The sequence below is a fragment of the Octodon degus genome, unplaced genomic scaffold (genome assembly GCF_000260255.1).
Source record: "Octodon degus isolate 3935 unplaced genomic scaffold, OctDeg1.0 scaffold00163, whole genome shotgun sequence".
Taxonomy (NCBI): Eukaryota; Metazoa; Chordata; class Mammalia; order Rodentia; family Octodontidae; genus Octodon; species Octodon degus.
Genome location: NW_004524739.1, coordinates 5,909,730 through 5,922,762, shown reverse-complemented (window position 1 = coordinate 5,922,762; position 13,033 = coordinate 5,909,730). Strand labels below are relative to the sequence as shown.

General features: G+C 48.1%; 2 protein-coding genes across 3 annotated transcripts in view; one reads left to right on the top strand and one right to left on the bottom strand.

Annotated features, from left to right (window-relative positions):
- Nucleotides 1-1,817: 1,817 nt before the first annotated feature.
- Eif3i (eukaryotic translation initiation factor 3 subunit I) lies at nucleotides 1,818-9,014 on the bottom strand. The gene is made up of 11 exons (XM_004642943.3): nucleotides 8,952-9,014; nucleotides 8,765-8,857; nucleotides 7,248-7,335; nucleotides 6,401-6,466; nucleotides 5,449-5,598; nucleotides 5,242-5,369; nucleotides 3,193-3,303; nucleotides 2,984-3,073; nucleotides 2,611-2,684; nucleotides 2,099-2,191; nucleotides 1,818-1,973 (listed from the first exon to the last, which is right to left on the bottom strand). The coding sequence occupies exons 1-11, from the start codon at nucleotides 8,952-8,954 to the stop codon at nucleotides 1,892-1,894; spliced, it is 978 nt and encodes a 325-aa protein (XP_004643000.1). The 5' UTR covers nucleotides 8,955-9,014; the 3' UTR covers nucleotides 1,818-1,891.
- A 22-nt stretch (nucleotides 9,015-9,036) lies between these two features.
- The window catches only part of Tmem234 (transmembrane protein 234), a 9,390-nt gene continuing 5,393 nt past the window's right edge, over nucleotides 9,037-13,033 (top strand). For both annotated transcript variants that reach the window (XM_023703057.1, XM_023703058.1), the window contains exons 1-3: nucleotides 9,037-9,087; nucleotides 9,441-9,592; nucleotides 10,781-10,847. In XM_023703057.1, coding sequence (XP_023558825.1) covers nucleotides 9,072-9,087; nucleotides 9,441-9,592; nucleotides 10,781-10,847 — 235 coding nt within the window. In that variant the 5' untranslated portion in view covers nucleotides 9,037-9,071. The remainder of the gene's footprint in view (nucleotides 9,088-9,440; nucleotides 9,593-10,780; nucleotides 10,848-13,033) is intronic.

Here is a 13,033-nt window from a genome sequence, read left to right as displayed (position 1 = left end):
CATGTGGTGCTGGGGGATTGAACCGCGGTCCCTGTGCTTTGCTTATCTTAGCTTGTTCTAAGTAGGTGCTTTAGACCACTGAGCCATCTCACCAGCCCCGGGGGACCTTCTTTATCCAAGCTATGACACGTCTTTTTGAGAGAGGGTCTTGCTATGCAATTTAGACTGATCTTGAGCTCTCTCTGCAGCCCAGAGTAATCTTGAACTTACAATGACCCTCCTACCTCAGCCTCCTGAGTGCTGGGATTACAGGCGTGTAAGACCATGGCCGGCACCACATGCCTTTTACACACCTATAAACTTCCAGAGACTGCCTTACTTTCTCATCATTGAGACAAAATACCTGACCCATGAGTTAAAGGAAAAAAGCTTTATTTAGTTTGCAGTTATAGAGGTTTCAGTCCAGACAGCTGGCTACAAGGCAGGCTGGCACAGCAGAGAAGCGCTCCATGGCACGGCAGGCAGAAAGCAGCCAACTTCCTTCTTCCCCTTTTTGTGCCATCCAGGCTACAAGCTTCATTGGCTGGTGTCAATGTCAGCCCAGGGTGGGTCTTCCTTTATCATGTACACCCACCAGTGGACCAACCCAGTGTCACACACATATGGCCCCATCACCTTTCAAAAGCCACACCTTCAGGCTTGAGGGGACATTTAGATATAAGCCGTAAGAGACCCAGCTCAATAGCTTTTCTCCTGCTCCTGCCTCCTAAGTGCTGGGCTTATAGGCCTGCACCACCCTCCAAACTGCATATAGCTTTCTGGTTTTTGCAACAGGGTCTCACTATGTAGCCCAGTGGGCCTTTGAACTTGCAATGATCTTGCTTCATCCTCCCAACTGCTGGGACGATAGGTGTGCATCGCCGTGCCCAGCACAGAAGTCCTTAAGGAGTGGGATTTGGTCTTTTTCCTGTTTCGTTCTACAGCCTAGTACAATATCTTACTGGCAAGGGTTTTCAAGAAAACGTAAGTTATCACAGCCCAAGAATGGCTGTTACCCTACTAAGCAGGGATGACATCACTGGATCCTAGAGGCATAGCTGGAAAGAAAAAAAAAAAAAAAGAAAGAAAAGAAAAACCTACTAAAACACATTTTTGGGCCAGGGAGATGGCTCAGTGGAATAAGCACTTCTCTGGCAAGTGCAAGGGTCTGAGTTCAATCCCTGGTTCCACCAAAAAAAAAAAAAAAAAAAAAAAAAAAGAAAGAAAGAAAAGAAAAACCTACTAGAGGCATACCTGGAAGCTCCCTTCCCTTCTACAGATGTCTCTGTAACTCGTCCCCTGTGGTCAGGACTCAACCAGCCAAAACAGCAACGAAGGGTCTGAAACCTGTTCTATGCCCTCGATCCCAAGGCCATCTGGCTCTCTGTGGAACCCCAGAACTTGCAGCTGTGGCCAGGTTAAGTGTTGCTCACACCCCTAGGGAAGTATCTCCTTGCTCAGCTTCCTTCTGTTTTCCTTCTCTTCCTCAAGCCTGTTTCGGCACTGGACCAGCCCACCCGAGCCTTCAGAAGCAGCAGAAGGCAAAAGATGGAAGGCTTTCAGCCAAAAACTGCAGCTGAACCCCCACTGTAAGCCCGAGGTCCTTGAACAGTGCAGCTGAGGACCTCCTGAAACCACAGGCCCCTCAAGGCCTTTGATAAGGTTGGCTATAACCTGAGCTAGCCCAGAATACTGAAGTTCCAGCCAAGGAGGGTCCAAAGTATGGGGGGGAGGCACATAATAAATGTGTTCTCAACTGGTATCAGTCTACTAGGTTGTCAGTGAGGAGGGAAATCGATGAGACAGACCCCATTAACTGTCTGCCCAGAAGCCATTTATTAACAAACTAATTTATTTCTAAGAGTCCAAAATGTTCCACGAGCAGTCTTCCTAGTCTAGGCAGAAACCCAGCTTAAGCCTCAAACTCAAATTCGAAGTACTGTGGGTCAAAGTAGTGGATGCGGACATAACCATCTTCTCCACCGCTGCTGTAACTGGAAAAAGATGGCCAGGGGTTAATCAGACGCCTGCTATGGGCAAGGCAATCCTGTGAGGCCCAGCATGAGAAAGGGGCAGAGATCACACCCAGGCTGAGCTGCTTCTGGCACTAGGGCCTTACCTCTTGCCATCAGGATGGAAGGCAACACTATTAATAGGTCCAAAATGGCCCTTGACTCTTCCAAACTCTTCTTCAAAGGCCAAATGGAAGAATCTAGAGACAGGGTAGACAGATACAATAAACTCATTCTCTCCTTCCAAAACATAATCAAAGGCAACATTTCTCAAAATGCAAACAAGGAGGGAACTGGAATAAGGAGAAATGAACATGAACAAAGTAAGATGATGTGCCTTGCCTAAACATATCAATATCAAGAGCTTAGTACGTGCTGGATAGTACCCTAATAAACATTAACTCATTCTTTTATCTGCACAACTTCATGACACAGGTGTAGTATCACTGTTCTATTACACAGCTGAGAAGACTGGGATAGAAATCTGACATGTGTGGGCCTCACGTTTCACCATACTAACTGCTGTGTTACACACTTGTCACACTCCTGTACTTCCTAGGTGCCATTATGATTAGTGCCCCTTGTGGCTGTAGTGTGGAAGAACTCTTGTTCTCTTTACCTGGCCTCAAACTTGCCAATCCTGGTGGAGGTTGTGGTTACATCCATGGCTTCCTGGCCACCGCCCAGGACCACCTGAAGGGAAGAACAAAGTCCAGATAAGCCTAAAGGGCAGCCAGGTCTGTTCTGTTTCTTCTCCACCCTGTTAGCTCTTGAAGTCTCTCACAACACAAGGGGAGGACAGCAAAGCAAATGAACAGACACGTCAGCCATCTCCTGCTTAGTTCCCTGGGGCTACTGGTCTCAGATTTGTCACTGCCCTAAGAATCTCCCCTCAGCCCAACACCATTACCCGTGTTGGTAGCCTAGCTGCTAGAGAACCACGATCCTAGGGTTCTGAGGGCTTAGCAGGAAGCCTGACTGGGTTCTCTTACATGGTCATAGTTGGGAGAAAGGGCAGCTGAGTTGACAGGACGTTCTGTCCGGAAAGTCTTCTGATGTTCCAGCGATGTAGAGTCAAATAGCTGGAAAAAGGCAAACGGGAGAAATCTATACAAAGGTTTCTCTCAACGGGACAAACCAGGCAGGTTGAGTATGTGCAGAGGGGAAGCGCAGCCCTGCCAGCCCCTCTCCCGAGGCTTACCTTGGCTGTGTTGTCCTTGGATGCAGTGACGAACATGGTCATGTCCCTCGATAACTGGATGTCATTGATCTGCCGGGAGTGCTCCTTAACGTTCACCAACACCTCTCCAGACTGAGGAAGGAGAGAGAGTGAAACTCTTTTTTTTTTTTTAATTATTTTTTTATTTTTATTTATGTGTGTGTGTGTGTGGCCAGCTCAGCCCAACAGAGGGCAGGGCTGGCTGGCATGTGGTGCTGGGGGATTGAACCGCGGTCCCTGTGCTTTGCTAAGCTTGTTCTAAGTAGGTGCTTTAGACCACTGAGCCATCTCACCAGCCCCCGGGAGAGTGAAACTCTGACGAGTGCCAACCCCCACAATTCTTCGAAAACCCAAAACAACCTGGTTTTTATCCTTCCCTACCCCTTCAATCCAATCAGTCACCTCTAAACATCTTTTTAAATTTTCTTTTGTGAGACAGACTGTTTTCCAGACTGGTGTTGAACTCCCCGACACAAGCGACCCTCCTGCTTCATCCTCCCAAGTAACTACATTCTAGGGACACCACTATCTAGGGACAGTCCTAAGTATCACCCGACTATCTAGCTCTCTATATCCCCATGCCCTATTGGCTAGTTCAGGCCCATTCTCTAAGCTGTAGCCTGCAGAGTATCTGATTGACAACTTTTTAAAAAATTCCATATTCTTGGGTGTGTTGGTGCATGCTTGTAAATCCAGCATTCTAGGAAGCTGAGGCAGAAGGACAAGTTTAAGCCTATCATGAGCAACTAAGCAAGATCCTGTCTCAAAAAAGGAAGAGCTGAGGATGTAGCTTAGTGCAAAGGCCCTGGGTTCAGTCCTTGGTATAGAAAGGAGGAAAAAAGAAAGAAAGAAAGAAAGAAAGAAAGAAAGAAAGAAAGAAAGAAAGAAAGAAAGAAAAGAAAAGAAAAGAACTACAGTTTATAGGAAAATCGACTAATCTCTTGACACTTAATGACCTCTATAGTTTAGTCCTGTGTTCCACCTTTCCCCACAGAATGTCTGCCGAGAAACATACTAAGAATTCTTTTCTCTATTTTTTTGGAATTCCTGAAGAATTCACATACTTCCTTGAGATTTCTGGTTACCTTTTTTTTTGGTGGAACCAGGGATTGAACTCAGGCCCTTGCCAGGGAAGCGCTTATTCCACTGAGCCATCTCCCCGGCCCCTTAAACTCACTTTTTTTTTTTCCTCCGAATGCCTTCAGGGCAGGTTTGGGTGGCTTGAGTTGTGGGGACTTAAACTCACTTTGTAGTCTAAGGAAGCCTTGAACTCTGTGATCCTCCTGTCTCAGCCTCCTAAGCAATGGGATTATAGGCAGGTGCCACCAAGCCTGGCTGGACCTTAGTTTCTGCTTTTCCATCTGCTTCTACCCTTTCTGCTTGAAGCTCTGTTAATGCACTTGTTACTGTGACACAGTGCGCCTTCCATACTTGGTTGAGGCCTCAATGGTGGCACAATTCACAATCTGATTCACATGCTCTGTGCACACCTGTGTCCCCCTGGATCATATCTGATCCTTTGTTTTGTTTGGAGACAGGGCCTTGTTATGTAGTACAGGCTGGCCTTGAACTCACAGGGAGCTTCCTGACCCAAGGTCTCCCAAGTGATGGGATTACAGGTGAGTGCTACCACAGGAGCCTAGCACAGGGGCTGGCTTTCTGGTGGCAGATAAATGATCTGTGCTCATTATTAACATGTCCTGAGTATTTTGCACTGTTTTCTAAATATCTGATGTCATTTGATTCTTGAGATATTTCATTGATAAACAAGCTCAGGGGGGCTGGGGAGATGGCTCAGTAGGATAAGTGCTTGACTGGCAAACACAAGGATCTGAGTCCAATCCCTGGTTCCACCAAAAAAAAAAAAGTTATATATAAAAAAAAAAACCAAAACAAGCTCAGGGAAGGTATGTAACTTGCCAACATCACATAGTTGCAACACACAGCCAAGGAGGTGGTGAAGTTCTGCTCCTAGCCACCAAGGTATCCCTTTGGTAAGGAGCCTTGCTGGTGGACACAGGCCCTGCTTACCTTGGCACTATACTGGTTGAGCTCTCCACTCTCATGGCCTGCAATGATGCATTCTCCCAGGGGTCCCCACACAGCACTGGTGATCTTGGAGTCATTGCAAGGGATCTTCATGTAGGGCTCATTGCTATCTGTGTGGGACAGATGTCAGACCCTGGTCTCCAGGGCTGTACACTTCACCCCAACCCCAGTCCTGGCTCCAGCCCTTACCAATCTGGCTCGGATCCCGCAGGTCAAAGAAGCTCACAAAGCACTGGTAGCCCATCTGCTTGTCCGTGGAGAACATGATGATGTTGCCCCCGAAGTCAAAACCACAGGTCCGGACAGCCGAGTTGGTCTTAAGGAGAGCCAGCTGCTTCCCTGGAGATAGGCAGAATCTGGGATACCCCTGGTTCACTATCCCCACAGGGAGGATTCGACACCTGTCAAGCATCACAACTCGGTTTCGCCTGCTCCAATGACTCCAGCCCACCACTCTCTTCTTCACTTTGACTCAAAGTCTTTTCAGCCCTTCCCCACAGTCCCTTCTCAGACTTCCTACTAATGTGGCACTGTTCCAAGTGGACTGTAACCTATCTGTCCCCCTCAAGACTTTGTTCCTCTATAGCCAGAAGCTGGTCTGATTTCTCTGCATGACCCCAGTGACTTTACAGAACTGGAAATCCAGTAAATACTTATTGAACAGATTAGCTTCATAGGCTTTCTGTCTTCAGCACCAGCTTGTCCACCGTTCCTGGACCTTGCTAAAAGTAACAAAACCACTACTCTTCCCTGCTCAGGCACCTCCATGGTATGCTACACAACAAAGCCAAGCTGCTGAATTGGGCATTCAAGGCTTGTTACTTAGCCTGATTCTCCTGCCTCATGTTTTCTACCCAAGAAGTAGAATATTACACTCTCCACACTTCAACTCTATTTCAGCATGTGCCAAAGAGATGACATCTTTCTGTTTCTTTAAGCTCCACCCCATAACACTTGCCTTGGGAAATCTTTCTGAGCTGCTTCTATCCCTAACCCAGGCAAGCAGTTGCCCAGTTCTGCCTTCCAGATTCTCTACACTAGGCACCATGTCTGGATTCATCTCCAACTCCCCAAAACCTGTTTTCTTGCACAGCTATACTGTAGGTAGTCAAGTTTTTGTTAATAAACAGCCTAGGCTTACCTGTTTCACAGTCCCAGAGACGACAGCTATTGTCAGCCGAGCCAGTGAGGACATGCTTGGTGTCCCCTGGAGAGTGTTAAGGAATGCAACTAAGTTCATCAGATCTCTCTCTCTCTCTCTCTCTCCTCAGCGGAACCGGGGATTGAACTCTGGCCCTTGTGCTTGCCAGGGAAGCACTTATTCTACTGAACCATCTCCCGGTCCCCTGAACCCTTATTCTTTTGGGAGGTCAACCAGATCACCTCCCTATCCAGCCCCAAAGACCTTCTTTCCTTTCTCTCATCTCAGAGCATCTTTTTTAAAAGTTTATTTATTTATTTGTGTGTGTGTGTGTGTGTGTGTGTGTGTGGCCAGCTCAGCCCACCAGGGGGCAGGCTGGCTGGCATGTGGTGCTGGGGGATTGAACCGTGGTCCCTGTGCTTTGCTAAGCTTAGAGCATCTTATTTATTATTTTATTTTATTTTTGGTGGAACCAAGGATTGAACTCAGCCCTTGCACTTTCCAGGGAAGCTCTTATTCTACTGAGCCATCTCCCAGCCACCCCCCCACCAGCATTTTTTTTTTTTTTTTGGGGCGTGGAACCAGGGATTGGACTCAGGCCCTTGTGCTTACCAGGCAAGCGCTTATTCTACTGAGCCATCTCCCTGGCCCCCTCAGAGCACTTTATATTCCTCATCTAGAACTGGAACTTGTCCTGAATGTTCCCCCAATCAGTGAAGAAACTGAAAGTACGAGGTAGTATTATTCTCTAGACCCAAAAGAGCATCCCAAATTCCCAACCTCCAACTCAGCATTGTCATAGCTGGAAGACCCTACAGCACAGACTCAGCACAAAAACAAAGGATACAGTCAGCGTCCACACACCACACAGCTCCAGTATGGCCCATGTACGTGCCTAGCCTCTCGCCATTCACAGAGTACCACACATTAACAATCTATAGAGTCAAATGACAGGACAGTTTACAGGCTAGGAAGCGCAACAGCCTCCCGGTTTGCCCTAGGAACCCTTTGCGATCTCTAGCCAAGCTAATTCTGCTCTTTCTTGCTCATGAACTGGGCAGGAGAGCTGATAAAAAGATCAGCTACTTGATTCTCCTTCCTTCCTGAAGGTATGCAGTGGGAGAATCAGGCTTGCAACCCTTCCCTGGACTAATCTTTCAGAAGAATACAAGGTCAAGTTACTCTTCAGCTCAGAAAATTAGTAGCACTGGTAGTAGGTAAGTCTGGGTTCCTGTGCCTACTATCACTATCTCATTAAATGATCTCAACTATGGTACCTCTCCCCTCTCAACTTCAGCTTGCTTGCTTTCTTTCCTTCTTCCTTTTTTCTTTTCTTTCTTTCTTTCTTTTTTTTTTTTTTGAGGAACCAGGGATTGAACCTAGGCCCTTGAGCTTGACAGGGAAGCACTTATTCTACTGAGCCATCTCCCGGCCCCTCCGCATAGTTTTAAAATGGCCAGCACACATGGGCTGGAGAGGGACCTCAGAGACAGGGCACTTGCCCAGCAAGTGTGAGGCCGTCGGGCCAACCCCTAGCACTGTCACAACAAAAATGGCCAAGACAGTGAGTCCTTCAAGGGCATCTATGAGGTACCCACAAAACTGTGTCTAAGGAATCTAAAATATAAGTGACTAACCTCAGGCACCCATGCAGCAGACACTCCTTACAAAAATCTCATGGGGGGGGGCTTTAAGTACCTATGGCTTTATAAAGTAGGAACTAAAAAGGGATGAATGGCATGCTCCAAGTCACATGACTGGTGAATGCAGGAGTCAGGAATCAAAGCAAGTCTGACCGCAAGCTAGTTAACAGGCTAATAACTAGTTAACAGCCTCCATATGCTGGTGCTTCAACGGGCTGTATCATGAAGGACTGTGCGCTTATGACAGGATGGGAGACTGATCTGAGACTAGGCAGACCCTCATTAAGTCTTCTGTGGCTTTTTCTTGTCTTTTTGATGCTGGAGGTTGAACCCCAGAACTCCAGCACACCAAGCACAAGCTCTACCTAGGGGCCACACCGCCAACTTGGGTTCTAGTGGCAGCCTGCGGCCCCGTGGGTCAGCTCTGCCTTAGAAGTGGTCTGTTCTCTGAAAACGCCGACTCTCGTGCCTGGCTCCCTTCCACAACGCTCTGCTGTTTTCCCTCTCTAGCTAGTCCTTCCTACCAACAATCGAGCTACTTCTCACCTTTCCTGGACAGAATGCTCTCGCCCATAGTCTTTCCCAGCTTTTTAAGATGGGACATCTTTAGTTTCCCTTCAGGGGGCAAAACTAGCTTCTCCCACCCCCAGTCCTGGCAGAACGCACTCGCCCTCCCCGCGCCCCCTTCGTCGGTCCCGCCCGCCCACGCGCCCACACTCACCGGGTCTTTGGCCACGGTGAAGAGGAGGTCTCCCTCGCGGTTATACTTTATCTGCGTAATGGACCGCTCATGGCCCTGCAGCAATATCGGCTTCTGTGGGGACAGGACGGGAGTGTCAGTGTCCGGAATCCTGCCCCTGCCAGGTCCCGGGACCCCCTACCCCATCACTCGCAACTCTGGAACTCACCATGCCGGCGGTAACGCGAGAAGAGCGGCAACGTGAGTGGAACCGGAAAAGGCTTCAGGCCACTTCCGGCTCGTAGGACCCGCCCCCTCGTTTCCGGAAGTAGACCGGGATAGTGTTGCCATGGCGGCGTCTCTAGGTGGGTAGCTGGCCCCGCCCCGCCCGGAGTTCTTTTCCCAGTGGCTCTTCGCCCTCCAAAATCGGAGCTCCTGGATTTTTTTCTCACCAGTTCCCCGCGGGCCTGTCGTTCTCCATAAGCCAAGAGCAGCCAGGGCGTCGGTGGGAGAGCGGTCTAGTTTGGGCTAGAGGAGGGCGAGGCTGGATGGGCAGCCGTATGGGGGTGGGGATCAGGATAACCCAAATCTTTTTTTTTTTTTTTTTTTTTTTTTGGCGGAACCGGGGATTGAACTGAGACCCTTGCGCTGGCCAGGGAAGCGCTTATTCTACTGAGCCATTTCCCCAGCCCCTCCAAATCTTCATCTCTGCATTCAGGGCAAGTGCTGGCTCTGGTGCTGGTAGCCGTCTTGTGGGGTGGCACGCAGCCGCTGCTGAAGCGGGCCTCCGCTGGTCTACAAGAGGTGCAGGAGCGGAATTGGGCCCGACAGTTGCTGCAGGAGATGAAGACCCTTTTCTTGAATACTGAGGTGCGTCTGTGAACAGCCTCCCTCAGAGGAATAGTCGCTAAGCATTTGTTCTCAGGAGTCAAATAGATCTGGGTCAGAACTTATAAAAAGCTCTTGGAGGAATGAGATACTAGTCCTCTAGGAGCCTTGGTTTCATCTGTAAAATGAGAATCACAGTGATAACTTTCTTGTAAGGCATTTATGAAAAGCCAGGCATGGTGGCAACGTGTCCATCATCCCAGCACTTAGGAGGCTGAGGCAGGAGAATCAATGAGAGTTCAAGGCCACCCTGAGTGACAGCGAGCTCAAAGTCAGCCTGATCTACAGAATGAAACCCTGTCTCAAGATGGGGTGGGGTGGAGGAGGAAGGCAGTTGTAAGTAGTATAGCTGGATGTGGTAGCCCACTCCAGGAATCCCAGCACTCGGGAGGCCAGCCTGGGCTACAAAGTGAGTTCAAAGCCAGCTTGAACTGCATAGTGAGACCCTGTCTCAAAAGACAAAAGAAAAAATGAAAAAATTTTAAGTATGGTGAGGCACATAAAGCTCTTACCATTGGGCCTAGTTCACTAGCTCATCATAAGTCTCCTGTCCATCTATGGCTACACTGGACACTTGAATATTGTTTTGTTTTTATTTTGTGGAACCGGGGATTGAACTCAGACCCTTGCCCTTGCCAGGGAAGCGCTTATTCTACCGAGCCATCTCCTCGGCCCAATACTTGAGTATTGTGATTCCTCCAATTGCACGTGGTAGCTCTTGTGCTCGGAGCCTTTCCAGAGAAAGACCACTGTCTTTGATCCCAAGCCCACTAATTGAGGCTAGTGAGAAAGACCAGACATGGATGCAGCTACTTCTCAGGGTTAAAAGCAAGGAAGGAGGGACAGATAAGTGCTATGTGAGTTCAGTGGGGACAAACTGGAATTGGGGGACTTAGGGTAGGCTTGTTGGAGAGGTGACGGTGGCATTCAAGGGTTTATCGAGTGGGAAGGTTGGGAACTAGCTGAGTTGAGGGAGAAGGTGTTTAAGGTAGCGGTGTGGTCTTCATTCTGTTTCTCTTTGCCCCAGAAGGGTCCTCCACAGAGGCTTGGGATTCCCTGGGCACTTAATAACTATTGCTCCCTCCAGAGAAAGATGTGTGCCTGAAGCTCAAGGAAGGCAGTGCTGCTCAGTCAAGCAATCACACTGACCTGGCTTTCTCCCATTTCTAGTACCTGGTGCCCTTTCTGCTCAACCAGTGTGGCTCCCTTCTCTACTACCTCACCTTGGCATCGACAGGTTGGTCTCTGGCTTTAAGCTGCTCTCATTTTGGAGAGGGAGCCTGAAGCATCTTGTTTCAGTAGGGAAAAAACAGCACCTGTGCCCCTGTTTCCAGTTCCCTCTTTGTGCTTTGTTTTCTATGCTGAGGGTCAAACCTAGGTTCTTGTCCATACTACATACGCACTCTCCCTCTGATCACAGCCGTGGCTGCTTCTCTGTACCTTCTTGTCTGAGTCGCAAGGGCATGGTTGGCAGGTTATGACTATGATGCCCGGCTGGCCTGGACCCTGGCAGTCCTGTGCAGCAGCAGACTCATTTCACTGCACAAAGGGCTGGCTTTGATACTTTGGCTTATGCTGCCTACCTAACCTAGAACAATCCCATTCTTTGAACGTTGATTTTATAGAGTCAGTTTTGTTGCACTGTGAAGAGTAGATCAGTGGGGCTGGTGAGATGGCTCAGTGGTCTAAAGCACCTACTTAGAACAAGCTTAGCACAGCACAGGGACCATGGTTCAGTCCCCCAGCACCACATGCCAGTCAGCCCCCACCCCCTGGTGGGCTGAGCTGGCCACACACACACACACACACACACACACACACGCACAAATAAAATTAAAAAAAGAAAAAAAAGAGTAGATCAGTATATGATAAACGTTTGGCAGAACACCTGACCCAGAGTAGGAATTCAATAAATTTTCTTTCTCCCCACATTTTCTCTGCCCATGGTTATTGGCTGTCCCCAACTGCACCATATGCTGTACTATTACACATTTTATTTAATTTCCATTATGACCCTGAAGCATGGATGATTGTCTTCATTGAAGAGATGAACTTACAGGTACAGAGGTCTATAGCCCCAGTGCTCTGGAGGCTGAGGCAGGAGGACAGCAAGTTGGAGCCCAACCTGGGCAACACAGCAATTTAGTAAGATCCTGACTCAAAGAATAAAAAGGGCTGGGATGTAGCGCAAAGTAAAGACCCTGGGTTCATTCCCTAGTACCACATACACACACAGGAAATGAACGTAGAAAACTTTACCTCTCTTGAGTCAATACAAAAGGACTTTTTTTTTTTTTTAATTTTTTTTAAAGACTACTAAGATTTTTTTTTTTTTTTTGGTGAAACTAGGGATTGAAGTCAGGCCCTTGCGCTTGCCAGGGAAGCACTTATTCCACTGAGCCATCTCCCCCGCCCCCAAAATATTTTTGAGATGCAGTTTGACTCATAGTGATCCTCCTGTCTCAGCCTCCGCAGTCCACTAGTTCTGAGATTGTAGGTGTGCATGGTGGCAGGGGATGCATGTACAGGGGAACACTCTCTTGAACCTGGGTCCTTGTGCTTGTCAGGCAGGCACTTAGACTGCTGAGCTATCTCCCTGGCCCCTTTTTTTTGTCTTTTTGAGACAGAGTCTTACTATGTAGTTCAAAATAGTCTTGAGCTCACTTTGTAGCCCACGTTGGTTTCAAGCTCACAATAATCCTGCCTTAGCTTCCTGAGTGCCAGGATTACAGGCGTGCCACCACACCTGGCCAAAAGGATTTCTTAAGCTTTATGCTCTTTAGCTGGACATGGTGGTGCACATTTGTAATCCCAGCACTCAAGAAGCTGAGACAAGATCCCTTCCAGTTTGAGGCCAACCTGTACTACACAGGAGACCCTCTGTCGAAATGAAATGAAATGACATACCAAAAAGAAAAGTTTTGGGTTTTTTGTTGTGGAACCGGGGATTGAACTCAGGTCCTTGCGCTTGCCAGACAAGCACTTATTCTACTGAGCTATCTCCCCGGCCCCTGGTTTGGTTTTTATAATACTGGGGATCAAATTTGGGACCTTAAACTTGTCAGGCAGGTATGTAATGTTACTGAGCTATCTCCCTAGCCAAAAAGAAAAGTTATGCTCTTAAACTTTGCTATGAAAGTTCCCCTACTGACTTTGCCTTCCCTGAAGTCAAGATCTTCAAGGGACTTAATGGAATTTTGGGCTCCAGATGGCTCTGAGGAACACTAAAAGCCACTGGAAGGAAAGGGGACAAGATAGTCTCCAGATCTGCCATGTTAGTTTCAACTAGAGTCTCTCTGCATTCATATGATTTATATTTGGGGCTCTCTCTCTTTTTTTTTTTTTTTTTTTGTGGTACCGGGGATTGAATTTGGGACGCTGTGCTTGCCAGGGAAGCACTTATTCTACTGAGCTATCTCTCGG